Source organism: Tursiops truncatus, chromosome 1 (genome assembly GCF_011762595.2).
Source record: "Tursiops truncatus isolate mTurTru1 chromosome 1, mTurTru1.mat.Y, whole genome shotgun sequence".
Lineage (NCBI taxonomy): Eukaryota > Metazoa > Chordata > Mammalia > Artiodactyla > Delphinidae > Tursiops > Tursiops truncatus.
Window position 1 is genome coordinate 183,325,678 of NC_047034.1, and position 24,155 is coordinate 183,349,832.

A 24,155-nucleotide genomic window follows, 5' to 3' on the forward strand; every position below is an offset into this window, starting at 1 on the left:
GACTTGGCCCCAGCTGTGCCTCTACAGCTCCCGTCCATCTCCCCGGGGGGCAGAGTCTGGCCCTTGGGGACCCCCAAGTGTTCTCCTTCATCTGGAGTCCTACTGTCATCACCCATTCCTCTGGGTGGGAAGTCTGGGTCTGGGTGTCCTGAGAAGGGCAGCGTCGGAGCTGATTGTGTGCACTTGCTCCTGGCTGTGAAGCAGTTTCAGATCCTCTTCCAAGGGCTTACTGGACGCGAGGACAGAGGGCAGACTGTATCAGTTCAGTCCTCTGAGAAGAGAAGCAGATGCCAGGATGGGCTCAACGAGTGAGGAAAAAGGGGGAGGAAGCAGGTAGCGGGAGCTAGCGGGAGCGCCCTCAGAGGGGTGCCAGCAGGACAGGAGGGGGAGGGAAGGGAGCCGCGGTAGGAAGAAGCCTGTTTCTCCAACCCTGACCCCATCCTCCAAGGCCCTCAGGGACAGCAGGGGCAGGAGGGGCGACTGTCACCCTAAGTTGGAAAACCCAGAGCGATGGGCTGAGATCATGACCTTCCGAATGAGGAAGCACGAGCCACCCACACGGGGTGGGGGGGGTGGCCCACAGGGGGCTCCCTCTGCATCCGAGCTCGTACCTGGAGGAGGTGAAAACCCCGGGGTCATTTTGATGAAGGCCCAGTTTCAAGCCCTCACACAAAGAGTCACGAAATGTGTTCCTTACAGATCCTGGGGGGGAGGCGGGTGTCTGTGTGCTGTGTGTGTGTGTGTGTGTGTGCACGCTGGGTGGGTGGGTGTGCGCGCTGGGCGTGTGTGTGTGCTAGGTGTGTGTGCGTGTGCGCTGGGTGTGTGTGTGTGCGCGTGCGCGCACTGGGTGGCGGTGTGTGTGCTCAGGGAGCCAGGGGAAGGGCAGTCCTCCATCCAGGTCACCAGTGACCAGGAGATGGCCAGCAGGGTAGCAAGCACCGAGAACTTGTAAGGTGGTTGCAGCAGCAGTCACTGACTTTCATGGGCTCAGCTCTGAGTGGTTATTTTAAAAGGTGCCCAGGAAATGCAAGGCAGGAACTTGGGGTGGGAGTCCTGAGCGTTGGTCCTCATCTGAATGTCCAGGCTCTGGGTGTAAGCAGGACAGTCATACAGTGAAACACCTGGGCAGTAACTCAAAATAGCTGCTCTCTCGTCACACCCCCACAAGGACCCCACAGTGGCAACAGGAGGGAGGCTGGGGCACGGAGCTGTGACTCCCCCCAGCCCAGTGACCCCCCGGCCCCAGTGGCCCCATGCCACTGGACAAGGCCCTTCCTGTCAGGACTCAGGTTCTGGCCACAGACTCAGGCCCCTTGCAGGGCCCCAGCCCGACCACATGAGCATCAGTCCCAGGATTGGCTTCTGGCTACCAGCCTCTGTCCTGTGGCTTGGGCTGAGGGGCAGGAGTGCAGCTGAGGCATCAGAGCCCCTGCATCTGTGTGACTGGCAGCCATTTGTGCCTGGCCTGGGGGATCTGGTCCCCCGGTGAGCTCTCAGGGTCTTCCTCCCTAACCCTGAGCACCCAGAAGAGAGCCATGGCGGACCCTTCCTCTAAGGCAGTCCTGCCTGGGGAAACTGAGTCCCGAGGGGAGAAGGCCCAGGTTTGGCTGAGCGGGTGCCCACCTCACAGAGCCCAGGGGAGTGGAGGTCAGGACCCCTGCCTAGGCTCACCTGGGGGTGGTCCCCGGCCTGGACTCAGGGACTTATGGCCAAACTCTAGCTCCTCCAGTCAGTGATGGACTAATGAGGTCTCCTCTTGTGCTGGCCCACTGCGTGAGGATGGTCGTGACCCGACAGACGGGAGAGTCTCAGCTCCAGCCAGCTTCAAGGCGGGGCGCTGGGGACGGGCCTCAGAGCAGCATGTGCCGCCCACCGGCATAACTCTCAGGCCGCATCCTAGGGCCTCTCCCTTCTCACTCTTGCCAGCGTGGGCCTCCTTCTAGTGGCCTCAAGTTTTCCTCCTTGGGTGGGGGGTAGGGAGAGCCGCTCTCCCCATTGGGCTGGACCCTTCACAGCCGGAGGGGCGCTGCTCCGCGTCTCCCTTGACCCCAGGCAGGAGGACCCCAGGCAGGTTCGATGGAGAGCGGCCGGGAAAAGAATCCCTACACCTGCTGCCAGAAGCACCGTGCCCCTGCGTGCGCACACCTGCCCGCGCTGACCCCGCCGTCGCCTGAGCATCACATACACGTGCTCACACTTGCATTCCCTCGTCCACGGGGGCACCGGCATTCCCTTGGCCCGTGTTTCTCGGAGCCCCCGTGTGACCCGGTAGAGGGCGCGCCAGCTCGGAGCTGGCGCGGGGGCGCAATGTGACCGACTGTCCTCGGCTCCGGCCCGGACACAATTCTGTTTCCCGCGGTTCCCCCGCACCCCGCCGATGTGACCACGGCGCCTCCGGACTCTTAAGAGGAGGAGGACCGGAGCCTGGCCGCGCGGAACCCCTCCGAGGGCTCCAGGCCGGGTGCAGAGCTTCCTGAGGGCCCCCACCCACCTCCTCCCCGCGGGGCGCGCCCCGGCCGCCCAAGGGCCGAGAGCCGGGAGCCGAGGGCTGCCGGCCTGTGCACGCGGCGGCCGCGGGACGCGCGCGCCACGGCTTCCCGGCCTGGACGCAGGCAGGGAGGCCCCGCCCTCGCCGCGCCCGCGCGTGCGCAGCCCCGCCCCTTGCCGCGGGCAGCCCGGTGACGTCAGGCCCGCCGCTCTCTGGCGCCCCCCACGGCCGCGCGCAGCAGGGCCCGCCGTCCCTTTAACGCGCGGCCCGAGGGGGCGGCGGCGGGGCGCACGGACGCGGCGGGCTTCGCGCCCTCCCTGCCTGCGTCCCGGGCCGGGGGCGCATGGGTGGCCGCGGGCGGCGGGGCAGCAGCCGTGGTGTGCGCGGGGCCGGGGCCGGGGCTGAGGCCGGCAGGGCGGGCGGGGCCGGAGCGGCCGGGCGGGGGCGCGGGGGCCTGGTCGCGGCTGGGCCGGGAGCGGCGCGCGGGCGGGGCGCGGGCCGGCGGCGGGGAGGCGCCCGCGTCCAAGGCCCGGGCCGGGCCTTAGCGCCGCGCCATGGCGGAGACCAAGATCATCTATCACATGGACGAGGAGGAGACGCCGTACCTGGTCAAGCTGCCCGTGGCGCCCGAGCGCGTCACGCTGGCCGACTTCAAGAACGTGCTCAGCAACCGGCCCGTGCACGCCTACAAATTCTTTTTCAAGTCCATGGACCAGGACTTCGGGTCAGTGGGCCACAGGGCCTGTGCGCGGGCGCGCGTGTGGGCACCTGTCTGCGCCAGGCAGGGCAGATCCTGGGGCTGTGACCCGGGCGGTGCCTCCCCGTGCCTGCGCGCCCCGGTGCAGTGTGTCCCACCTGTCTGTGCCCTGAGCAGGGGACGCCTGGGCCCCTGACTGCCTGCCCAGGAGCCTGAGAGCTCTGGACGGTGGGCAGGCGAGGGTCCTGGCTTCTCCACCTGCCCTGGGTCCTGTCCTGAGTGTGACTTGCGGTGGAGGTCTGTAGTCCAGGTCGACCTCGAAAATACCACCTTGGCACCTGTCAGGCTCAGGGTCCTCTGCCCCCCTTATGTGGAGGTCAGATGCTTAGGGATGGCCTGGAGAGCTTGCGATTCATGGGGCTTGGGGTCAGAGGAGTGTCCGAGTGTTGGGAGGGGAGGGGTTGGGGTGGGGACAGGGTGCCGGCCACCCAGTGGGTTCCCTAGTTAGCATGGGGGAAATGAGGTGATCTGGGACAGGGGCACAGATCTGTCTGCTGGGGTCTGCAGACGTTTCTGGAGGCTCAGGATGGCCTCCTCCTGACCCCCTTCTCCCGGGCCCTCGGGACAGGGCAGAGGTCAAGGGTCACTGGGCAATGTGGGGCTTTATTCCACCCACCCCTGCCCCGGGGTTGCTGGCCACAGGGCTTCTGTCCCTGCTGAGCCACATGGCACTTGGGTTCCTGGGAGCGGCCCAGGCCAACTGCTGACTCGGGGCAGCTTCTGTGTCAGCGTCCGCATGTCTGCCCTTAGTGGTGGCTGTTCTGGCCGTGGGGACTTCCCGCTTGTGCTGGGCTGGGCCTCTGGAACGGTGAGCGGTGAGCTGGAGGCTGGCTGTCCGCTTGAGGCCTGACCCGGCACAGCCACGGGTAACCTGAGTCCCCTGCTCAGCGGTGCTGGGGCGGGGGCGGGGGGGGGCACCCAGAGGCCTCGTGCGCGGAGCAGGTGTGCCTGGGTGCCCTCGTCTGTGGCTGCGTCTCGGGACTTTGACATTGAGCCATTTCCTGGATTCTGTGGTTTGCATGGGCCTTGGGCAGGCCCAGGTCAGGTCAAGCTGAGGCTACTTTGTGGCTCTCAGGAAGGCCTGAGGGACATGTGGGCAGCTGGACTCTCACGCCTCCCCAGCACCAGGGAGAGGCAGAGAAGGGGGCATGTGCTCTTGGCAGCGGGCAGCCCTGCCGGGCTCGTGTTAGGAGCCACCCCCAGGCTGGGCTCCCCTGGTAGGGCATTGGTTTGGGAGCCAGCCCTCGTTGGGTGATCTCCTACAGTCTCACTGCTCTGGGCCTGCTGTGCTTTGGCTGTGAGCACTGGGTATGTGAAAGGGTGCTTTTGGTTTTAACTTAGTTTATTATTTCAACAAAAATTACTGAAGTCACACATGCTCTGTCACAAACCAAAGCCAGCAGGGAATGTGAGGCACAGTGTGTGCCCAACCCCCTAGGTTGCTGCCCTTGGACCATGATCTGGGGTGCATCCTGAGGGCCCTGACCCTGGTCCTCCGTCTGGTAGCTGCTGAGCTGCAGAGACCCCTGCCCCCATCAAGGTGCACTCCCAGCAGAGGCTGGGCCTGCTGGAGGATTTGCAGGACCCATGGGTGCCCTGGCCTAGGAGGTCAGTGGGCAGGCAGATCTGGGTCTTGAAGCACAAGTAGGAGTTCTTCAGGTTGTCTCAGCATGACTGGGATGAGGGGGGAGAGAACAAGACCGGGCTAGTAGGCTGGGCTGGGACGGGGAGGGATTCGGGTGACTCTGGAAGGCGAAATGGGCAGACAGAGCAGGGGAGGCTCACCTTATTCCCCACCCCTGAGACCTCTGGTTTGTGGCCTGTTGGCCTCAGGGACCCTTGGAGAGGATCTGCCTCTTCCTCCCCTCCCCTGAGGTCTACCTACAGAGCTCCAAGTTTTATTTATTCTGTAGAATCATTTACTCAGTGTAATAAATTTCCTCTGGGAGGGGCTGAATAGTCACTCACACTTTAGTATAAATGAGAGCTGGAAGCTCACCCTAGATACCTAGTGGATGTAGCTGGAGGTTGGGGAAAGTGGGGGCAGGTCCTGGCTGGGCTGGGGCAGCAGCCCCCTCATAAGAGGGGTGGCCTCAGATTGGGGACTGTGAGGGCACCTGGTGAGCCTGGGCTTCCTGCCCCAACCCCTCAGCCCACTGTGGGCTGGGCCCTGAGTTCCTGGGGCCTCTGTTCCTGGCCACGGCTGGCCAGGAAGGGAACCCCTTCCCTTACTAAGTCTAAGGTGTGGCCACCGCCCCATGCTCTGGGCCGGGTCCCACTCCCCACGGGCATCTTTGGCCAAGTGGGTGGCGAGTCCTGCACCCACCTCCCACTTTTCCCATGCAGGTCACAGCTTTTGTGTCCCAGCGAAGCTGGGGAGGGTCTCTGGGCTTGTGCTCGGCTGGCCTGGAAGTGCCAGGCACTGGGTTTGGTGAGCGGCAGTGCAGGGAGACGTCTGGGCCCAGCCTTTGGGCTGAGTGGCAGAGGGTGAGGGTGTCTGGCTCACAGGTTTCTGCTGCCAGGGCTGCCTTGCCGATTCCAGGCCTGGCTGGACTTGGCAGTGGCCCTGGCCCCTGCATCTCTGCGCCAGGAGCTCTGGTCTGTGGGCCCTGGGGGGTGCAGTGGGGGGCTGTGCTTGGCCTGGCGCAGGCTGCCTGAGCTCCCGCTCTGCCCACCATCTGGGGTCAGTGCCCCTAGTGGTGTTGGGAGAGTCTAGATGGGTCACCCCCCGGAGCTTGTGGCGGGGCTTGGAGGACTTGGATCCACTCACCCCGAGGCCTGCAGAGCCTGGGCCTGGGCAGCAGGCAGTGAGGGGACAGAGGAAGGCTCTGGGGGAGCTGAGGACCCCGACCCATGGGGGAACACTGTGCCTCTGGGGACATAGTTGGGGCCATCCCACTGGGCCTCTGGGAGCCCAGGGGTCCCCCTGGGCCCCTGGCTCAGCTCCAAGGGCCCCGCTCTGAGCAGATTCCTTGGCGGGGCGAGTCTGCAGGGGTAGCGGGCGGGGATGGGCAGCCCAAGTTCTAGGGTAACTGGGATTTCGCCAGGAATCCTGAGGTTGTGGGCAAGATGCCAATGGGGGTGCCCCTGGGTGGCCACCACAAGGTTCAGTGTCTTCACTGACCACTGCTCCTGAGGTCTACTCTCAGACCCAGGGGAGCCCTGGGATTGTGTGTGGGGCATTTCCCCAGGCTTGGCCAAGGCCTCCCCCAACCCCACCCCCGACCTCGTCCCTATCCCTGGTCATCGCCGGGGGTGGGCAGCGTGTGCCCCTGTGCCCTTTGTCCTGGGGGCTAGGGCACCTGACCCTCCCTCCCTGCTGTCCCGGCCTAGCTGCCCCTCAGCGCCCCAACGCCCGGTGGAGGGCAGGATGCTCCGTAGTGCAGGCTGCAAGGTGTGTGTTTCGCAGGCTGGAGAGGGCCAGGGAAGCAGCGCCTCTGGGCCCTGGGAGGGGCGTTCGTGTGTGGGTGGGCTACATGGGGGCCTCAGGCAGCCCCGGGCGGCGGGTCACCTGGAGGTTCTGGCCGTGTGGGCACTCAGCATGCCCCTGGGCCCCCCTGCCTGGGGTGTCCACCTCTGGGGGAGCCAGGCAGGCCCCGTGGTGTGAGTCAGAAAGGGCGAGGGCGGGGGCGGGGGGGCGGCAGGGGAGGCCGCCGGCCGGGCCACTGGGGCTGTGAGGTGGGAGCCAGGTCCCTCCCATGTCTCTGTCACCGCAGTCGCTCAGAGACGGTGCTTGGGGCCTGCTGGGCCCCCGGGAGGGCTTGCTGCAGCCCCGTCTGTTGGCTGCAGCTGGCAGAACCACAAGTGTCCCCAGGCCACCGCAGGTCTTCCTGGGGTGACAAACTTCTGTGTGGCCTCCTTGACTAAATCTTGGGCTGGGTCTCGGCCTCCCAGAGCTCAGCTCTGCCGGACTGTGATGTGTGGGCGGGGGCCACAAACACAGTGTCTGCTCCTCACTGGGGAGAGGGGGTGTCCTGAGAAATGACTCTTTCTGTCCCTTGTTCTGCCCACCTCATCTGTGCCTGTGTGGCTGGCCCTGGGATGCCACACAGGCACAGAACGGGGGGGTCACCGAAGGACCCTGGCGGGGTGCCCGCTCCCTCCCCAGCTGGCCCGTCTCCTCTGTCCACTCTGCCCTGAGGTCTTGGGCCCTCTCCTGGTGGGTGGGGTGGACTGGGGCCTTGCTCTCTGGATGGGAGCGTCCTGTGCCGCCTGTTGCTGCCAGGGGCTAGCCGCGTCGCGGTGTCTGTGCCCAGCGGGCCACAGGCCGCTTCCCGCCTGGTCTCCCGGCTCCTGTTTCTGCACTGGGCCCAAGCCCAAGGGGAGGAACCTGCCACGCTGGGCAGGGCTGGCCTCCAGGGGGCAGGGCCTCGGGGCACCTCCTGCCACAGGCCCCGCCCTGCCTGCCCTGCTCTCCGGGCCTCCACGCCACCGGGGAGGCCGCAGTGTGGGATGTGTCTGGGCCACAGCACTGCCCGCCCTGCCCCGTGGCCCTTCCCCTGCTGCCCTCCTCACCCTTTTGAACCTGACACCTGGACCTCCCCAACCAGTTTCTGGCCCCAGGGTCATTGGCCTCCTTCCCAGTTAGCATTTTCGGGCCCTTGGCGACCTGCCTCTCCCACCCCGCCCCAAGCCCCCCTGACTGGGGGCGGCATTAAGGGATAGGCCAGGGCTAGCCGCTGGGCAGTGGTATGGCTGGTGGCGCTCGCTGCCCTCCAGGGCCTGAGGCTTCTCTGTGGCCCCAGCTGGCCCTGAGCTTGGCTGCCCTTCCAGGTCTCGAGTTGGGCTGGTGCCGTTGAGTGGGGGTCTGTTTTTGTCTCCCTGGCTGGGCCGATGGGCCGGGGGGCGGCCGCCTGCCCTTGGAGTGTGTGCGTGTCGGTCTGTGTGTTGTGCCCTCTCGACCTGCCCGCATCTGTGCTGAGGCCTGCTGTGAACCAGGCCCTGTTCTAGGCTGGCAGGGTGGGCTCTGCCCTCACCATGCACAGGCCGGGGGGGCACAGAGGCGCAGAGCAAGGCAGATACTCGCATTTTAGGGCCGTCCAGGCAGTGACCCTTGGTGCTGGGAGTGTCTGGGTCCCCTTGGACCTGGACCCTGGAAGGGGCCCTTGGAAGGGTGGTAAAGGTTCCTGGGAAGGGAGGTGCCAGGTGCGGGCATCCGCACAGGCTGACATCTGGGCGTGTGGCTGGACGCCCCGTGTGGCCTGCACCCCAGACGAACTGGGGCCCTCGTCCAGAGCCCAGTGCTGGGAGCAGGCCCCACTGCAGTGGCCTCACGGCTGCATCTGCCTGCAGGGTTGTGAAGGAGGAGATCTCCGACGACAATGCTAGGCTGCCCTGCTTCAACGGCCGCGTGGTCTCCTGGGTGAGTCCACGGGGTGCTGGCAGAGGGCCCTGGGCTGGTGGGAGTGGAGGAGGCTGGTCACCTGTGCCCCGGTGCCCTGCCAAGGCTTGCCTGGAAGCCGGTCCCTGAGCCCTGCTCTCCTCCGCAGCTGGTCCTGGCTGAGGGCACACACTCGGATGCAGGGTCTCAGGGCACTGACGGCCACGCAGACCTGCCTCCGCCTCTCGAGCGGACAGGCGGCATCGGGGACTCCCGGCCCCCCTCCTTCCAGTAAGGACTCTGAGGGGTGGCGCTGAGCCCAGTGGTTCTGAGGGGCCTGTGTCCTGCCAGGCCTCTTAGGGGTGGGGAGGGGCAGGTCCCTGAGCAGGGACCCACGGTCAGTAGGCGCTGGTCAGCAGAGGAGGGGCGGGCGGAGAGGCCTGGAGTGGGCCGGCGGGTGGATGGGGGCCCCTGCTGGAGTCGGGGTCCCACCAGACGAGGGCAGCAGAGGAGCTGAGAGGGCGTTCGAGGCGTGAGTGGCCCGGCCGCCCCAGCCCAGCCCCCCTTGTCGGCACAGCCCGAATGTGGCCGGCAGCCGAGATGGGATGGACAACGAGACCGGCACGGAGTCCCTGGTCAGCCACCGGCGGGAGCGAGCCCGACGCCGGAACCGCGAGGAGGGTAACGAGGCCACACCCTTGACCTCCCCGGGACCCCATGGGCGCCCCAAGCCCCTGCTGACCCCCACGTACTGCCCTGTCCAGCGGGGGTCCCTTGGCCGGGGTTCCAGGACCCTAGTGGCCCCCCCAGCAACCCAGCGGTCACCCTGCCAGCTCCCAGGTCAACAGGTGCTCTAGGCTGCAGGGCCGCCCGTGACCTCCAGGGGACCCCACAGCCAGCCCCCCTCCCTGCTGTCCCCATAGCCGCCCGGACCAACGGGCACCCAAGGGGGGACCGGCGGCGGGACCTAGGGCTGCCCCCCGACAGCGCGTCCACCGTGCTGAGCAGTGAACTTGAGTCCAGCAGCTTCATCGACTCGGAGGAGGACGACAACACCAGCCGGTGGGCGAGGGCTGGGGTGCGAGGCGGGGCGGGGCGTGTGCGCAGGGTGTGTCCGCGTGCATGTGCACGTGTGGGCAGGGGGCCCTGCTGGTGGCTCGCTGTCTTGGGGGGGCGGCTTTCCCCAGGTCTGGCCCCGCCCCCGCCCCTCTGGCTTCAGTTTCCTCTGCCGCGTGGGGGAGGGGTGGCCAGGCCCTGACTCTGCGCCGACCGCCCCCACCCCCCCCCACCCCCACCCCCCACGCCCCGACCCCGCCAGGCTGAGCAGCTCCACGGAGCAGAGCACCTCCTCCCGGCTCATCCGGAAGCACAAGCGCCGGCGGCGGAAGCAGCGCCTGCGGCAGACAGACCGGGTAGGTGTGGAGGCCCGAGCGGGCAGGTGGGTCCCAGCCGCGGTCCCACCCGCAGCCCCTCACCTGGCGCCCCCCGCAGGCCTCCTCCTTCAGCAGCATCACGGACTCCACCATGTCCCTGAATATCATCACCGTCACGCTCAACATGGGTGAGGCCTCGGCGGGGCAGGTCCTCGGGCCTGGCACGGGGTCCTCGGGTGGGGGGCACCTGCTCACCCCCGCTCTCTGCAGAGAGGCACCACTTCCTGGGCATCAGCATCGTGGGCCAGAGCAATGACCGGGGCGACGGCGGCATCTACATCGGCTCCATCATGAAGGGCGGCGCCGTGGCTGCCGACGGCCGCATCGAGCCGGGTGACATGCTGCTGCAGGTGCGGGGCCGGGGGAGCCACTGGGGGGCCGGGGGGCCGGCACCTGCACCCACCGCGCTGACCCCTCGTCCCCAGGTGAACGACGTCAACTTTGAGAACATGAGCAACGACGACGCGGTGCGGGTCCTGCGGGAGATCGTGTCCCAGACAGGGTGAGGCGCGGGGCGGGCGGGGCAGGGGCTGAGAGTTGGGGGGGGTCCCCCCGGGGCCTCGCCGTGTGACCCGCCCTCCCCGCAGGCCCATCAGCCTCACTGTGGCCAAGTGCTGGGACCCGACGCCCCGCAGCTACTTCACCATCCCGAGGGGTGAGTGACCCCACGGGGCCAGCGGGGCGGGGGCGGGGGGTGCCCAGCGCGGCCTGAAGGTCCTCTCTCCTCTGCGCCCCTGTGCTCTGCTCTCTCTCCCGCCGTCCGTCCGTCCGTCTGTTGCCGCGCGGTGGCCGCCCAGCTGACCCCGTTCGGCCCATTGACCCGGCCGCCTGGCTGTCGCACACGGCGGCGCTGACCGGAGCCCTGCCCCGCTACGGTACGAGCCCCTGCTCCAGCGCCGTCACGCGCACCAGCACCTCCTCACTAACCAGCTCGGTGCCCGGCGCTCCGCGTAAGTGGTGGCTCACGAGACCAGGGAACTGAGGCCCCAGGCGAGGGCCTGGCCGCGGCGCCCCGGATGGGGATAGTCGGTTGCACCCGAGGCCCAGCCCATGCCAGGCTCCGGCAGTCAGATGCAGCGCCCACAGGGCTCCGCCCGCCCTCCTCCCAGCCTCTGGTGGAGGTGGAAGATGCCTGGAGGGGCCCGGCCAGCCCAGGGGTCTGCCTGCGGGGCGGGGCGGGGCGGGGCGGGGAGGGGCGGCTGTCTGAGCAGGGCCCTCACCTGGCTTTCCTGCCACTAACATGACTAATAGCCCCGAGCTCGCGGGGGAGGGGGTTGAAGAGGCCCGATCTCCGCCCGTGGGTTCCTCGTCCTGGTTGGATCCCAGATTCTGATGAAGCGCCTGCAGGGTAGGAGACGAAGGTCCAGCCCCCACCCACCCCCATGTGCCGGCTCCCTGACCCTCGGAGCTGTCAAGCAGTGGGGCTGGACCCCCCAGTCACTGGGCCAGCAGAGTCTGGTCTCTGAGGGGGTGCGGCAGGTGGGGCCTGGGGTCCATTCTGACCCCCGCCCCGTCTGTCAGCCACTCGGGCTGAGGAGGAGGCCGTGCCTTGCAGAGCTGGAGGAGGTGCCGCTGACGGTGAAGAGTGACATGGGCGCTGTCGTCCGGGTCATGCAGCTGCCGGACTCAGGCCTGGAGATCCGCGACCGCATGTGGCTCAAGATCACCATCGCCAACGCCGTCATTGGTGAGGGTCCCACGGCCAGCAGAGGGGGCGGGGCGGGGCGGCCCCGGGCCCCTGCCTGACGGCCGCCCACCACGCCAGGGGCGGACGTGGTGGACTGGCTGTACACGCACCTGGAGGGCTTCCGTGAGCGGCGGGAGGCGCGCAGGTACGCCAGCAGCATGCTGAAGCGCGGCTTCCTGCGGCACACGGTGAACAAGATCACCTTCTCCGAGCAGTGCTACTACGTCTTCGGGGACCTGTGCAGCAGTGAGTAGGGGCTGCGGGGCGGGGTCCCCAGAGGGCCCGCCCCCGCCGCCCCACGCCCGCCCCACGCCAACCCCGCCCCCACCCCCGCCCCGCGCCACCCACCCCCCTCACCCCCGCCTACCCCTTCGCAGACTTCGCGGCGCTGAACCTCAACAGCGGCTCCAGCGGGGCCTCGGATCAGGACACGCTGGCCCCGCTGCCCCACCCGGCCGCCCCCTGGCCCCTGGGGCAGGGCTACCCCTACCAGTACCCGGGGCCCCCGCCCTGCTTCCCGCCCGCGTACCAGGACCCCGGCTTCGGCTACGGCAGCGGCAGTGCTGGCAGTCAGCAGAGTGAAGGTGAGGGCCTCCCGCCCGGCCGCCACATCTTCCCCACCGCCTAGCTCTGCCCTGTGTGCCGGTTCCTCCACCCTGTGCGCTCCCATCCGCTCTGTGCTTGGGCCCTGGGTGGCTCCTTCTAGAAGGGGCGAGTGGTCGAAGGGGGGCCAGAGAGAAGAACCCGGAGGCTTCAGGGGTTGCGTGTGGGGGCCGGTGCTCCAGCCGTGGCAGAGGCCAGAGGTGGTGTGGGAAGGATGGGGGCGTCGGGGTGTGGTGGCCCGGGTGGGGGAGTGGCATGGGGACCCCAGGACACAGTGGAGGACAGAGACTTCCGCCTTCCACCTGCAGCCGGAGGTGACAGTTTCATAGACGGCCCAGCCCGATGCTGGGATGTGTGGGGCAGCTGAGCGGGAAGCTGGGGGTGTCCCTGAGGAGGGGACCTGTTGGAAGTGTCCCGAGGCTGAGTGGGGTCAGTGAGGTCCATGGGCCCGTGCCCCCAGCGTCTGGGGAGAGGTCTGGTGGCTGGCCCGGTGGACCCAGAAAGGGACGGGGAGACAGGAGAGTGGATCGGAGGATAGTGGTGTCTGAGGGGAAGCCGTGTTGGGCACCTGTGGACCCTGGACAGGCCCAGCCGGTGGGGTCACACCCTGGTAGCAGGGTGTGGGTGCCCAGCCGGGCCTGCTCTGTAACTCATCTATCCCTTGCTTTGTGCTGGGCAAGCCTTAGACTGAAGGACTAGCGGAACGGACCCTCGGGGCCGGTAAGCCAGGGTCCTGCCCGGCGTCCCTCCCGGCACATCCCCAGCCAATGGGCGTCTTCAGGTTCCCGACACTTCCTGAGCCCAGGAGGGGCTGAGCCGAGTGGCCAGCCAGGGCTCCAGGGTCTGACGAAAGGCGGGTCTTGGGTGGGGAGCCCAAGATGGCCGGCAGGTGCGCCAAGCACACACGGCCTTCTCTGGGCCTCGGTTTCTCAGCTGCAAGACCAGGCCCTCGGTCCAGGCACTGGGGTGAGGAGTGGGGGCACTGAGCTGGCCCTGGTGTCCCTGCCTGTCTGCCACTGCCCCCCCGCGCCCCCCCCCCGGCCTGCTGCAGCTGCTCTTGCTTCCCTGGGCGGGGCCGGCCCAGCCCTTGTGTCTGCATGGCTCCCCCCTCCACCTGCACCCTGGCTCAGGACCACCAGGCTCTGCCCCTGGTTGTCCTCGCAATGGCCGGCCATCTTGGAAGAGGCAAGGCCCGGCACTGACCGTCCCATTCCTCTCCCCCCTTCTTGACCCCAGGAAGCAAAAGCAGTGGGTCCACCCGGAGCGCTGGCGGGAGCAGCCGTCGGGCCCTGGGGCGCGAGAAGGAGAGCCGGTCGGCTGGAGCTGGGGGCAGTGGCAGCGAGTCGGACCACACAGTGCCAAGCGGGGTGGGCAGCGGCGGCTGGCGGGAGCGTCCTGCTGGCCAGCTCAGCCGTGGCAGCAGCCCGCGCAGCCAGGCCTCGGCCGCCGCCCCAGGGCTCCCCCCGCTGCACCCCCTGACAAAGGCGTACTCGGTGGTGGGCGGGCCGCCTGGGGGGCCGCCTGTCCGGGAGCTGGCCGCTGTCCCCCCAGAGCTGACAGGCAGCCGCCAGTCCTTCCAGAAGGCCATGGGGAACCCCTGTGAGTTCTTTGTCGATATCATGTGACCAAGGAGAGAGTGCTTCCGGCCTGGCCACTGCTTCCAGCCAGTGGTCCTGCTGCCCCTGCAGGAGGGGCTGCACCTGGAGCTTGTGTGGCCTTCGTGGCCTTCCTGGGTCAGACCAGCCTGTGCTTCGTGCCATGGGGTCTGGGCCTGGCCAGAGTGGCAGCAGGCTGGAGGAGAGGGGCTGAGGGTAGCCCAGGCCACCGTAACCTGGATGGCAGCCCGTCCTCCTGGCCAGAGCAGCTGTGTCTGTGCAGACCCCGGTGGGGGGGCCTCCATCTCCCTGTGCTCAGGCAGGTCTGACCTGCCCGCCTTGGCGTGTGCCTCAGGGACCCGCACTCGCCCACAGTGCTGTGCACGGGGCCTCAGGTTGAGCTGAGAGGTGGCCGCTAGGCCTGGGCCCCCCTCTTCACCCGGTTCACAGGCCCCACCCTCCATCCTGCCCAGGCCGGGGTGGGGGGCCCTCTCGGGGGTAGGGTCCTAGCCCCGAGGCCTCTCTCTGGCTGCCCAGAGTAGGGATCTAATTTATTTATTTATTGCCTGGCCTGTGTGCTCCACGGGGTGGCGGCCAAGTCAGCTGTCCCCCACTCCCAGCCACTGGAGCAGAGTTTCATGTGTTCACCCCCACCCCGCAGGGACACACGGTGTGTCTGAAGGTGTGCGGGAGGACGGTGAGGGGGAGATGGCAGGAGAGGGAAGGTGACACTGAGGGCAAGGGCCACAGATGCACACAGCTGCTGCCGGGGCGGGGTCTGGGGCAGAGGGCGTGGCCAGTTCGCCCCTCCCCGCGGTCCTGGGGTGGCCGCCCACGCGCCCACGCACGCACGCACTCACGCACGCTGCTCCCTCCGTCCAGCGTCGCTGGCCTGCACACGTCTGCACTGTAGATACTGTGTGGAGCTGGAGCGTCGTCCAGGTAGTTAATAGAGCTGCTTCTGTGTAAATGCTATTTTAAACACTAAAAAGCATTTAATTTTATGGGACCGACGTGTGATCTGTGTCTCTTTTTAACCACTTTAGGAGATTGGGGTGCAGGGGCCGGGTCAGCTTCCCCAGGGTCCGTCCGAGAGCTGACCCAGGACCCAGGGACAAGGCCCTGGCCGCAGCGGTCCTGGCGGGCGGTCTTCTGTCTGTGGCGCTGGCTCCTGGCTCCGGTGGGGGGTGCGGGGGGTGGGGTGGGGTGGGTCGTCCTTGCAGCTGCTGCTGGCCTTGGTGCTGACCCCCGACCCTGGCCGGGCTCTGTCCGCGGTGCTGGAGGGGACTGGCCACATTCTACTGGCTCGCTGGCCAGGGAGAGAAGGAAGCTGGGTGCCCCCTCCTTCCTGAGCGGGTCTCTGCCCTGCACTGGGGCCCACAGTCAGGCACACACCCCTGCAGAGGGGTCAAGAAAGCCCCACCCACCCACCAACCTCCCACTCCTACGATGCTTGGACAGGATGCTGGGGGGGGCCCCAGGCTGGGCCCAGCCAGGCAAGTGGTATCCAGCTTTGCCTTCACATGGTTTGGCTGGGGGCTTTCCTGTGCGCTCAGCCTGGGCTACGGGGGGCCCCGAGGAAGCCTCCATGGGCCTCTGTCTGGAACAGTGGCGCTGGGTCACTTGTGCAGGCCAGGGCTTGGCTGGGGCAGGGACAGAGCCTGCCTCTGGGGCTCCAGGGGTTGAGATCCCACGGAGCTGAGGCCCCTTATGCACTCTGGAGGTCACTGTGGGGTCAAGGTCAGCAGAATGTAGGGCTGGGGAGTCACAGCGGAGTTGGGGCACAGTCTAGGTTGCTGCATAGGGACTTGGTCTGGGGGCACCTTGACTAGGTATGAGTTCACTGGGGTGAGGTCACTGGCTCAGGGGTCGCTTGTTTTCTCCCTGAGTCTCCTCCCCGCCCCCACTGCTGCCTCGCCCTCTGGCATCGCCAGGACCCCCTCCCAGGAAGAACTCAGGGGTGTTGAGGTCCGGCCGCCACAGCAGCAGGTAGCACTTAGGCGGGTGGGAGGTGCCCAGGATGCCCAGCACACAGAAGAGGATGGCGCCCACCTGCACGGCAGGCTGGGAGACCGTGTGCACGTCGGCAAAGGGGGATGAAGGAGACCCAGGTGATGAAGTAGGCCAGCATGGCAGAGGTCAGGCCGCGGGCACCGTTGTAGCCCCCGGGCCGGCTCTTTACCGGGAAGGTGCCCAGGAAGCAGAGGAAAGCCAGCGTGGCGTTCACCAGGCCGAAGCTGACCCAGGAGCGCACGTGGCAGTGCACCAGCGCCTCCGTGGGCGGCACTTGCCAGCCTGTCGGCACCTCCGGCGGGAAGATACCAGCCAGCACCCCACAGGCGGCTGCAGAGCCGGTCTGCCCAGCTCGGCTGCAGCTCTGACCCCACGAAGATCTCAGCCGCCTGCAGGAAGGGTGTGCTCCAGCAGCCGGTGAGCAGGAGGTGGTGCAGCGGCGGCTGGGCCAGGCAGCTGGCAGGGCTGGGCCGGCCGGGAAACAGGAGGACGCTGAGGCAGACGAGGCCCAGGCAGAGCAGGCCTGTGGCCCCCCACCCGAGGCCCGAACCATGGGCTGTGCCGGCGCCAGATGAAGAGTCCCAGGGCTGCCAGCACCAGGCCCAGAGCCGGGGCCAGAGCAGAAGCAGCCCCAGGAACTTGGGCCGGCGGGGGAGGCACCGGTGCTCCAGTCCGGGGACCTGTGGTCCTGGTCACACTTGCTGCAGAGGGCAGGGGGAGGAGAGGGGGGTGCTGGGGGCCGTCGGCTTCCCCCAGCCTCGCCCCTGCCACGGCCTCTGGCCTCAGAGCCAGGCCTGTGCCCCCGACCCTGCGGGGACCCTCCCTCGCTCGTGCGACAGCGTGGGAAGGCCCCTCGGAGGGCTCACCTGGGTTGCGCTGGTAGCTGCCTGCTTTGCAGTCGGTACCGTCGTAACAGCAGGAGTGGAAGCCCTTAACGCGGTGCACCTGGCCCTCCTTGCACTGCCGTGAGCACTGGGGCACGGGCTCCGGGCACGGGCTCCTGGCACGGGCCCCGGGGCTCAGGCTCCGCACGGCTGGCTGCAGCTGCCCGAGCCCTGGGGGCCGCCCTGCTCCCTCAGGCAGGGCTGGCGCTCACCTGGTTTCCCTGCGTGTGCCACCTCACCTGGGAGTGCCAGAGCTGCAGGCTGCCATTGAAGGTGCCCACGGTACGCAGTGTGGGCGTCCGGTCCCACCGTACCCACAGCTTCTGGTCATGATTCACGTCCACGTTCCCGTTGGTGTCAAACCGCAGGCTCAGGTTGTGCGTGTTCTCCGGGTGCTGGCGGGGGGGGGGGACGGGGGGGCGGGGAGCCCCCCCACCCCCCCCAGCCCAGACCTGCTCCCACTGTCCCTCCTCCCTGGTGGCGCTGGTGGCACAGCTCCCGTGCCCTCACCTGCCAGGGCCGCACGGGCTCCCGCACAGGGCAGCCCGAGGTGTCGCAGAGCAGCGTGTTGTGGAGCGCCTGGGCCACGCTGTACACAGCTGCGAAGGCGCGAAGGTCTGGCGGTGCAGCAGCCCGTCAGTCACGTTCTCCAGGGTGATGCAGTCACACTGAGGGCAGCGCGGCCCCACCACGTGCTCCTCCAGGCCTGGCTGCCCTGCGTCCAGCGAGGCGCAGTAGGCGGGGTCCGCGGCCAGGGCCAGGCACGTCTGCACGTAGGACGGGAACTTGGGCATCTGGGCGCCCTGACGCGGGACGCCGAGCACGGTACCCACCCGGTCCATGCTGGGCAGCGTCATGACCAGGTTTGAGGGCAGCCAGGCCTCGCTGGCCACCCACATCTTGGGCGAGAGCCTGTAGCGGATGCTGTAGCTGAAGAGGGTGCGGGCAGTGCAGGCAGAGAACACCTCACCACCCGCACGCTGCTCTGGTTCACCCGGCGTGGCAGGCCCTGCACGGAGCCCAGCCGCGGGCTGCCGGCTCTGGGCAGCGGCACCCAGCTCTCGCGCGCGATTCAAGTGCCCTTGGCGTCGTCCAGGCCAGAGAAGAGGCACAGGCCCTGCCAGCTGTACTCGTCTTTGCTGCCCACGGCGGCCACCCAGCTCCAGTGCAGCTCCCGCAGCAGCTCCACCACGGCCGCCACCTGCACGCGGTCGCTGGGCACCGTGTGGAGGAAGGACGGGAACGTCTCGCGGCTGCTCAGCCAGTCCGTGCTGGCGCCGTAGCTGACCTGCGGGTCCAAGGCAGCTCCTGACGCAGGGGCTCCCGAGGCGGGCAGGAGGGGGGACGCGGGCTGGGGGGTGCACGTGCGGCATGAGGAAGAAGCTGGTGACCAGGACGACCTCGAAGGAGTGGGGCCCGATGACGGCCAGCACGTGGGGCTGGTACTGCATATAATCGTAGTAGGCGGCGACGCTGCAGCTGCCGGCCTTGGCCATCAACACCAAGCTGGGCTTCGCGGCGACCACGGGCTCCCAGCACGTGTTGAAGAAGTTGTAGCCCAGGCGCAGCCCCGGGGATCAGGGTGGACCCGCTGTTGATCTCCTCCATGGCCATCGTCGTGGCCAGCGCCCAGAGCAGCCCAGGGGAAGAAAGCATCCTCAGCTGAGCCCAGGGGGGCAGAGCCCCCCAGCACGTAGTCCCCTGGCCAGCTGAGCTGCCGGGACAGGCACAGCGGGGCCCCTGCCCTGACGCCCAGGACAGCCGCGAGGCCCAGGAGAGCCAGGCCTGGCATGGCAGGTGGCAGCTTCCAGCAGGGACGGCAAGTGGGCAGACTGACCGGGGCGCCAGATATGGGGAGTCGGGGCGTGGAGGGGCAGAGGATTTGTTTAGCAAAGCGCTTGCCTGTCCTCACCTGCCAGCTCGGGGCCCTGGAGATGTCCTCCATCTCCTGGGCCCCACAGGTGTGCTCACATTGGATTCATCCTGATGCCACCACTAGGCTCTCTGGCTGACAGTGACCCGGGCAGGCAGGCTTTGGGCAGCCGCTGACTGTGACCTTGCTACCTGCCTGTGCCCAAGCCCCTGGCACCCACCTATTCCTGGAGAGGGGTCACCCTGTACCCGTCTGCCAGAGGGCCCTGGATTCTCTGGCTGCCTGTGAGACAGGCTTGGAGGTGCCAATGCCCCAGGGAGTAGGCACAGAAACACTCCCTCCAGCCCTGGGGAGGCACTGTCGGCAGTCGGGGTGGGAGACTGCAGGGGTGGCTCCCTTGGCAGGCCCAGGGGCAGCCTGGGGGGGTGCGTCCCACTGCCCTGCAGGCCAGCCAGGAGGACAGTGGGTGGCCGGATGGCCCGCTCCCACCCCGTGGCGAGGGTGGGGAGGGTCCCGAGGGGGAGGCCGTGGGCTCTCGGCCTGCCTGGGGACAGTGCACCTTGAGGGTCTAAGGCCTAGAAGCTGCGGGGCCCCGTGGCTGGCCGTGCTCACACCGGCCTGGGCCCTGCCTGCGCGGGCCAGGCTCACAGCTGGGCCCGAGGAGCGGCATGCAAGCGAGGGAGGAAATGCTGTAACCAAGCGGGCTGCTGCAGCCAGGTCAGCCCCAGGGAGTGCCGGGGGCCTGGGGGCCAGGCCAGCAGCTCCCGCTTAGCCTCCGGGTGCCTGAGGACCCGTCTCCCCCAGTCTGGGGCTGGGGGCCTCACTGACACCAGGCTGCAGGCACCCAGAGGAGCTGGGGGAGGCTAGCGATGGCCCTGGGGTATGGCGGTGGGGCCCGGCAGACATTTATGGGACGTGGTCTAGGGATCCAGTCCTTGCCTGTCTCCACTGCCCTGTGGGGCGCGCACACGTGGCACAGCACACACGCTACACGCATGCGCAGGGCCTGCACCTGCACCATTGCATGCACACGTGCACACACGTGCAGCCCTCACTGTCTGGCTCGGGGGAATCCAGGCTGTTCCCCCAGTCACTGGCCTTTGCAGGCACACCAGGCTCTGGTCCCCGCTGGGTGTGGGGACTTGGAGGTGGCTTGTGTTGGGCACTGCTATTCAGTGCTGGCTTTGGGGCAGCGTCTGAGAGGACCCTCCCTGACAGGCATCCTCCTTCTGTCCAGGCCACTGCCATGGCGTGAGCAGCCCCCCTCCACTGGCTGCAGTCCAGGCAAATTTTCTTCTCTCTACACGGTGTGTGGCTGGCCTCAGACCTGCGTTTCCAACTCAGCCACTTAGGTGATTCTGTGACTCAGTTGTTTCACCTCTAAAGTGGGGATAATGTGGACCTTGGCAACAGATGGGGTTCGGCAGGGCTAAAGCTTGCACAGAGATGGGCAGGACCCCAGCACTGGCCGGGGCATACCTCACGTCCCTGTGGTTGACACAGCCCTGACTGCCTGGGAGCAGGTACCTGGCACACCCGACACCCCCGTCCCGGAGAGCAGCAGTTCTGCTAAGTGCAGTTTATTTATTTTGGAAAAGCCATCACCCGTATTACAGCTTCTAAGGGTACCTGAAAGCTTGCACTTATGTACGTTTGCTGCACGGTGAATAATGTCCCCTTGGCACCTGAGGTCCTGGCCTCACAGTGAAGAGGCAGTGGGTGGGGCCAGGCCCCCAAGCACTGGGTGATGGCTGGGATGGGCGTGGCCACCTGCCAGCCTGTCACTGAGGCAAAGCGGTCGGTCGAGGCGCCCTCCCTTGAGCTATGTCATCCTGGGACTCCTGAGCTCCACGGGGATGGAGCAGTAAGGGGCAGGGAAGAGGGAGCACAGCATCTCGCTGGACGCTGGAGAGGGAGAAGCCAGCACTGGCCCAGAGGAGTCCTGGGATCCTGGGGGTTCTCAGGCTGTGCTGTGCAGACTCTAGGCCGCAGGCAGCGGCTGACACGTGTGCAGGGCGGTGGCAGCAGGGCAGTCCTTCCCTCGGGGCTTCAGGTCCTGCTGTCACTGCTGAGGACACGTGGGCCCCTGGCTGAGGAGGCGAGGGGCGGGGGGAAAGCCTGCAGTGCTGACCCCTGCCCAGGACTTTCTCCCTGTCCTGGGGACAGCCAGCCGTTACAGAGGGGCCCAAGGCAGCCCAGCTGGGCAGACACTGCGTCCTGTGCCCCACGACTCCCCGCAGGGGCAGCTTTTCCATGAACACTAATCCTGACCCCCACTGACTGCTTCCTGCACTTCATCCACCCGGGAAAGGCCTGACTGGACATGAGTGTACCTTAGCTGAGGGTAAAGATGAGATGCCCAGGCAAAGGAGAGGCCGGGCGTGGAGCAGACGGCCAGCGTCTGCCTTCTCCGTGAAGCCTGTCTGCAGCGGCTGGATGCTCTGAATGGCTCCCGACGAGCTCAGCTCACAGGGGGACCCAGAAAGTTCCACGGTGGGACTGATAGGTCCCGGCTGCCCCCACCCAGCTCTGGATTAGGGGAAGCCCACCCCACCTGGGCCTGCCAGCCCCTAGGGTAGGTCCAGCAGGGCGTGCTCGGCGTACAGCCTCTGGGAGATGTTGTAGACGCGTTCAATGAAGGGCAGGGCCTCGCCCAGCATCTCCACGGCCTGCTCGGGGGACCCCACGTTCATGGTCTCCAGGAAGACCTTGCGTGTGGGTAGTGCACAGAAGGCCACGGTAACGGCGCGGCGGATGATCCAAGGGTGGTAGGCGGCCAGCGAGGCATTGTAAGAGTCAGTGCAGAGCGCGGCAGTGCGCGCGTCCTCAGGGCTGGTGCGGATGCCCTCCAGGAAGAGCTGCAGCCAGTGCAGGGCGCGGTGCAGCCGCAGCACCGTCCGGCAGCCCGAGTCGGGGTGGCGGGAGCGCCTCTCCAGGTCCACCAGCTGGCTGCCCACCTCGTAGGCCACCATGGCCTGCAGGGTGCTATAGTGCTCCTGCTGCGGGCCACCGCACAGCTGCTCCATGATCTGCAGCTTCGCCACCACATCCTTGGAGATGAACGAGAAGATGGTGCCCAGGCTGTTCAGGAACCTGCGCAAGGGAGGCGGGTGCTCAGCTGGGGGTGCGGGGGAGAGCACCCCCCACCTTCTGGGCCGCGAGTGAGGACAGCCGACCGGCACCGGGCCGGCAGGTGCCTACAAGTGCCGGCGGGACGCAGGTGGCGCAAGTGGGACGCATGGCCAGGAAAGGCCCTCGCACGCACCTGACCAGCCCCCTCCAGCTGGCGAGGTAGTGGTCCAACAGCACCTCTTCCTTCTCGTTGAGACACTGCTTGAAACTGAGCAGGACAACTTTCAGATTAAACTCTGACTCCAAGTCATCCATTTCAACAGGAACTGAAACACACCGGGAGTCAGGCTGTGGGTTGTCTCCTGGTGAGGAGGCTCCCTCCTTGGGTCATTATTTCGGGGAGGGAGGGCAGGGGCAGCTGGAAAGAAACAGCTGGGCTACTGCTGCTCCCCAGTGAAAGCCCACAATAACCCCCATCCCCAGGCCAGCCCCTCCTCCCCAGGAGCCCACCTCGCTCTGCTCGGGTCACACACTCGCAGACACACAGGCCTGGCCCGGCTCTTAGCACGGCCCCCCGACGCTCAGGCTTGTCAAACCACTGCCACGTCTCACTCGCAGGAGGCGTCTCTGCTCAGGTTTCCTTGCTGGTTTATAGTCTGTCTCTCTTGAGTGTATGTCTGTTCCTACTAACTGGAGAAGTATTTGCTGAGTCCCCACCCAGAGCCAGGCACCCATTCCAGTGCACTGTGAGTGAGACCGACAGCCTGGCCCCGCTGAGGCAACATCCTAGTGGCAGGTGTGTGTGTGTGTGATAATAGCAAAGACAGGAAGTTCAACACAGTAGGTAGAAGGATAAGCACCGTGGAGAGACAGACTGTGGGCTGAGGCTGGAGGGCCACGCCCTTCCTTGCTTGAAGCTGCATCGCAACACACAGAGCAGAGGCTGCGGGGTCAGCATTTGCCGACAGATGGACAGACACCAGTCTTCTCACTCCTACTGTAACTGTACCCGTCGCACACAGAAGGGCAGCTGGAGCACACACAGGTTTTCTCACACTCTGAAGACAGCCACAGGCCCTCCCCCAGCCCCAGGGAGTCCAGAAGTGCCCCAGGCCAGAGGCCTGCTCTGGATTCTGGCATTCATATAGTCACTCCACAAACACCCAAGTGCCCGAGCGTTAGTGGGTGTCGCTGGGCACCTCAGCCCCTGCCTCCCTGGGTGCCTGGGGCCTGCACTGCGGTGTGGCTCTGACAGGTCCTGGGGACTGAGCTGTGTCTCACCTCATGTCCGGGACAAGCTCTCACCCCTTTGGGCATGGGGGTTCCTGTGCTCTTGGTGCTGGAAGCACTGTGGGAGCCCGGTCACCCGAGGTGTGTGGTGAGAGCTCAGCCAGGAGGGCACACTAGTGTGCCCGGGCAGGGTCTGCCTTCCACTGTGCGGGCAAATCGTGCACTGTTCTAAGATCCTGTCCCACATCTTTGGGGAAAATGGGCCCGCACACCCTCCCCTGCCCACCACCCAGGCTGCTGGGAGCATCTGATGGGGCCCAGTAGGTGCTGCTGAGGCCCTGCAGGCCCCACGGCTTGGCCGCATGCCTGGCACTGGGTGGAGTGCCCAGAGGTGAGCTCACCCTGTCTTCAGGTGTGGGGGACAGCCGGGCCTGGACTCAGGAAGATAACACTCCGGAGGTTTCTAGAACACCCCTCCCCTCTCTCAGGCCCTCAGTCTTCTGTCCACCGAGCAGATGGCCTCTGAGGCCCTCAGGGCTACCTTCCTGGTCACCAGACATCCTGTGGGCCTGGCCTTCCTGCCCAGAACCTGAGCCAGCAGCCAACAGGAGGTGCCAGCAGCCTTTCAGAGCTTGGAAAAAACAGGAAGGGCAGGGGCGGCGCGGCCGGGGGCGGGCAGCCTGCCAGCTCTGGGAAGGTGATGCAGGGCACCGCCAAGGCTCCCCCAGGGGCAGTCCACGGTCCCAAGGTCAGGGCTCGTCCTGAGGCCGGCCTGAGCACCGCAGCCCTGTGGCTGACAGCAAGCTGAAGGACCCCAGGAAAAAGGGGGCAACCCTCCGGCACCACAGCCCCAGTCTCGCCTGCTAAGGGGGCTCCGGGTGGCGCCGAGGTGGGATCCGGGGCTCGGGTGGGTCCTGCTCCAGCTGAGGCCCAGGGATGGCTCAGGGGCCCGGGGTCCGGGCCAGCGCGGGAGTCGGGTCCTCGGCCGCCCCCTCCCACGCCCGGTTCGGTTGGGGTGGGTTTCCTCAGCGCCAGCTCGATCCCACCGCGTCCGGCTCACCTGCAACGCCGCCCCTCACCTGCCCCGCGCAGCCGCAGTGGAGGCCGCGGCCCTGCCCCCGGCCACTGACCCACCGCCCGGGATTGGCTGCCGGCCGCCCAATCAGAAGGTCCGATGCGCGGGTCCGAGTTTCCGTCGGG

General features: G+C 67.1%; 3 protein-coding genes across 9 annotated transcripts; 1 reads left to right on the forward strand and 2 right to left on the reverse strand.

The window, feature by feature from the left end:
- Window positions 1-2,722: 2,722 nt before the first annotated feature.
- DVL1 (dishevelled segment polarity protein 1) lies at window positions 2,723-14,892 on the forward strand. 3 transcript variants are annotated; one of them, XM_073797640.1, is made up of 16 exons: window positions 2,723-3,212; window positions 8,538-8,607; window positions 8,735-8,856; window positions 9,143-9,246; window positions 9,489-9,627; window positions 9,884-9,977; window positions 10,057-10,126; window positions 10,209-10,348; window positions 10,424-10,500; window positions 10,586-10,653; window positions 10,796-10,948; window positions 11,554-11,685; window positions 11,764-11,931; window positions 12,063-12,269; window positions 12,969-13,008; window positions 13,525-13,661. In XM_073797640.1, the coding sequence occupies exons 1-15, from the start codon at window positions 3,043-3,045 to the stop codon at window positions 12,977-12,979; spliced, it is 1,725 nt and encodes a 574-aa protein (XP_073653741.1). In that variant the 5' UTR covers window positions 2,723-3,042; the 3' UTR covers window positions 12,980-13,008; window positions 13,525-13,661. The 3 variants fall into 3 exon arrangements, with proteins under 3 accessions (XP_073653741.1, XP_033701421.1, XP_033701431.1); XM_033845530.2 differs by lacking the exon at window positions 12,969-13,008 and having other exon boundaries at window positions 2,725-3,212; window positions 13,525-14,892; XM_033845540.2 differs by lacking the exon at window positions 12,969-13,008 and having other exon boundaries at window positions 2,726-3,212; window positions 10,796-10,873; window positions 13,525-14,892.
- On the reverse strand, window positions 14,434-20,079 carry TAS1R3 (taste 1 receptor member 3). Its single transcript, XM_019942301.3, is given in 13 exon segments — window positions 14,434-15,972; window positions 15,974-16,201; window positions 16,203-16,448; window positions 16,450-16,516; window positions 16,519-16,561; window positions 16,734-16,880; window positions 16,993-17,175; window positions 17,291-17,388; window positions 17,391-17,747; window positions 17,750-18,068; window positions 18,145-18,354; window positions 18,356-18,431; window positions 18,433-20,079. Coding segments are annotated over 13 exon segments (2,502 nt in total). The 5' UTR covers window positions 18,726-20,079; the 3' UTR covers window positions 14,434-15,737.
- Window positions 20,080-20,217: 138 nt separating this feature from the next.
- On the reverse strand, window positions 20,218-24,155 carry CPTP (ceramide-1-phosphate transfer protein). Of its 5 annotated transcripts, none has more exons than XM_019942300.3 (3): window positions 24,016-24,155; window positions 21,919-22,051; window positions 20,218-21,746 (listed from the first exon to the last, which is right to left on the reverse strand). In XM_019942300.3, the coding sequence occupies exons 2-3, from the start codon at window positions 22,038-22,040 to the stop codon at window positions 21,224-21,226; spliced, it is 645 nt and encodes a 214-aa protein (XP_019797859.1). In that variant the 5' UTR covers window positions 22,041-22,051; window positions 24,016-24,155; the 3' UTR covers window positions 20,218-21,223. The 5 variants fall into 5 exon arrangements, with proteins under 5 accessions (XP_019797859.1, XP_033701656.1, XP_004315837.1 ...); XM_033845765.2 differs by lacking the exon at window positions 24,016-24,155 and adding an exon at window positions 23,816-24,009; XM_004315789.4 differs by lacking the exon at window positions 24,016-24,155 and adding an exon at window positions 23,357-24,009.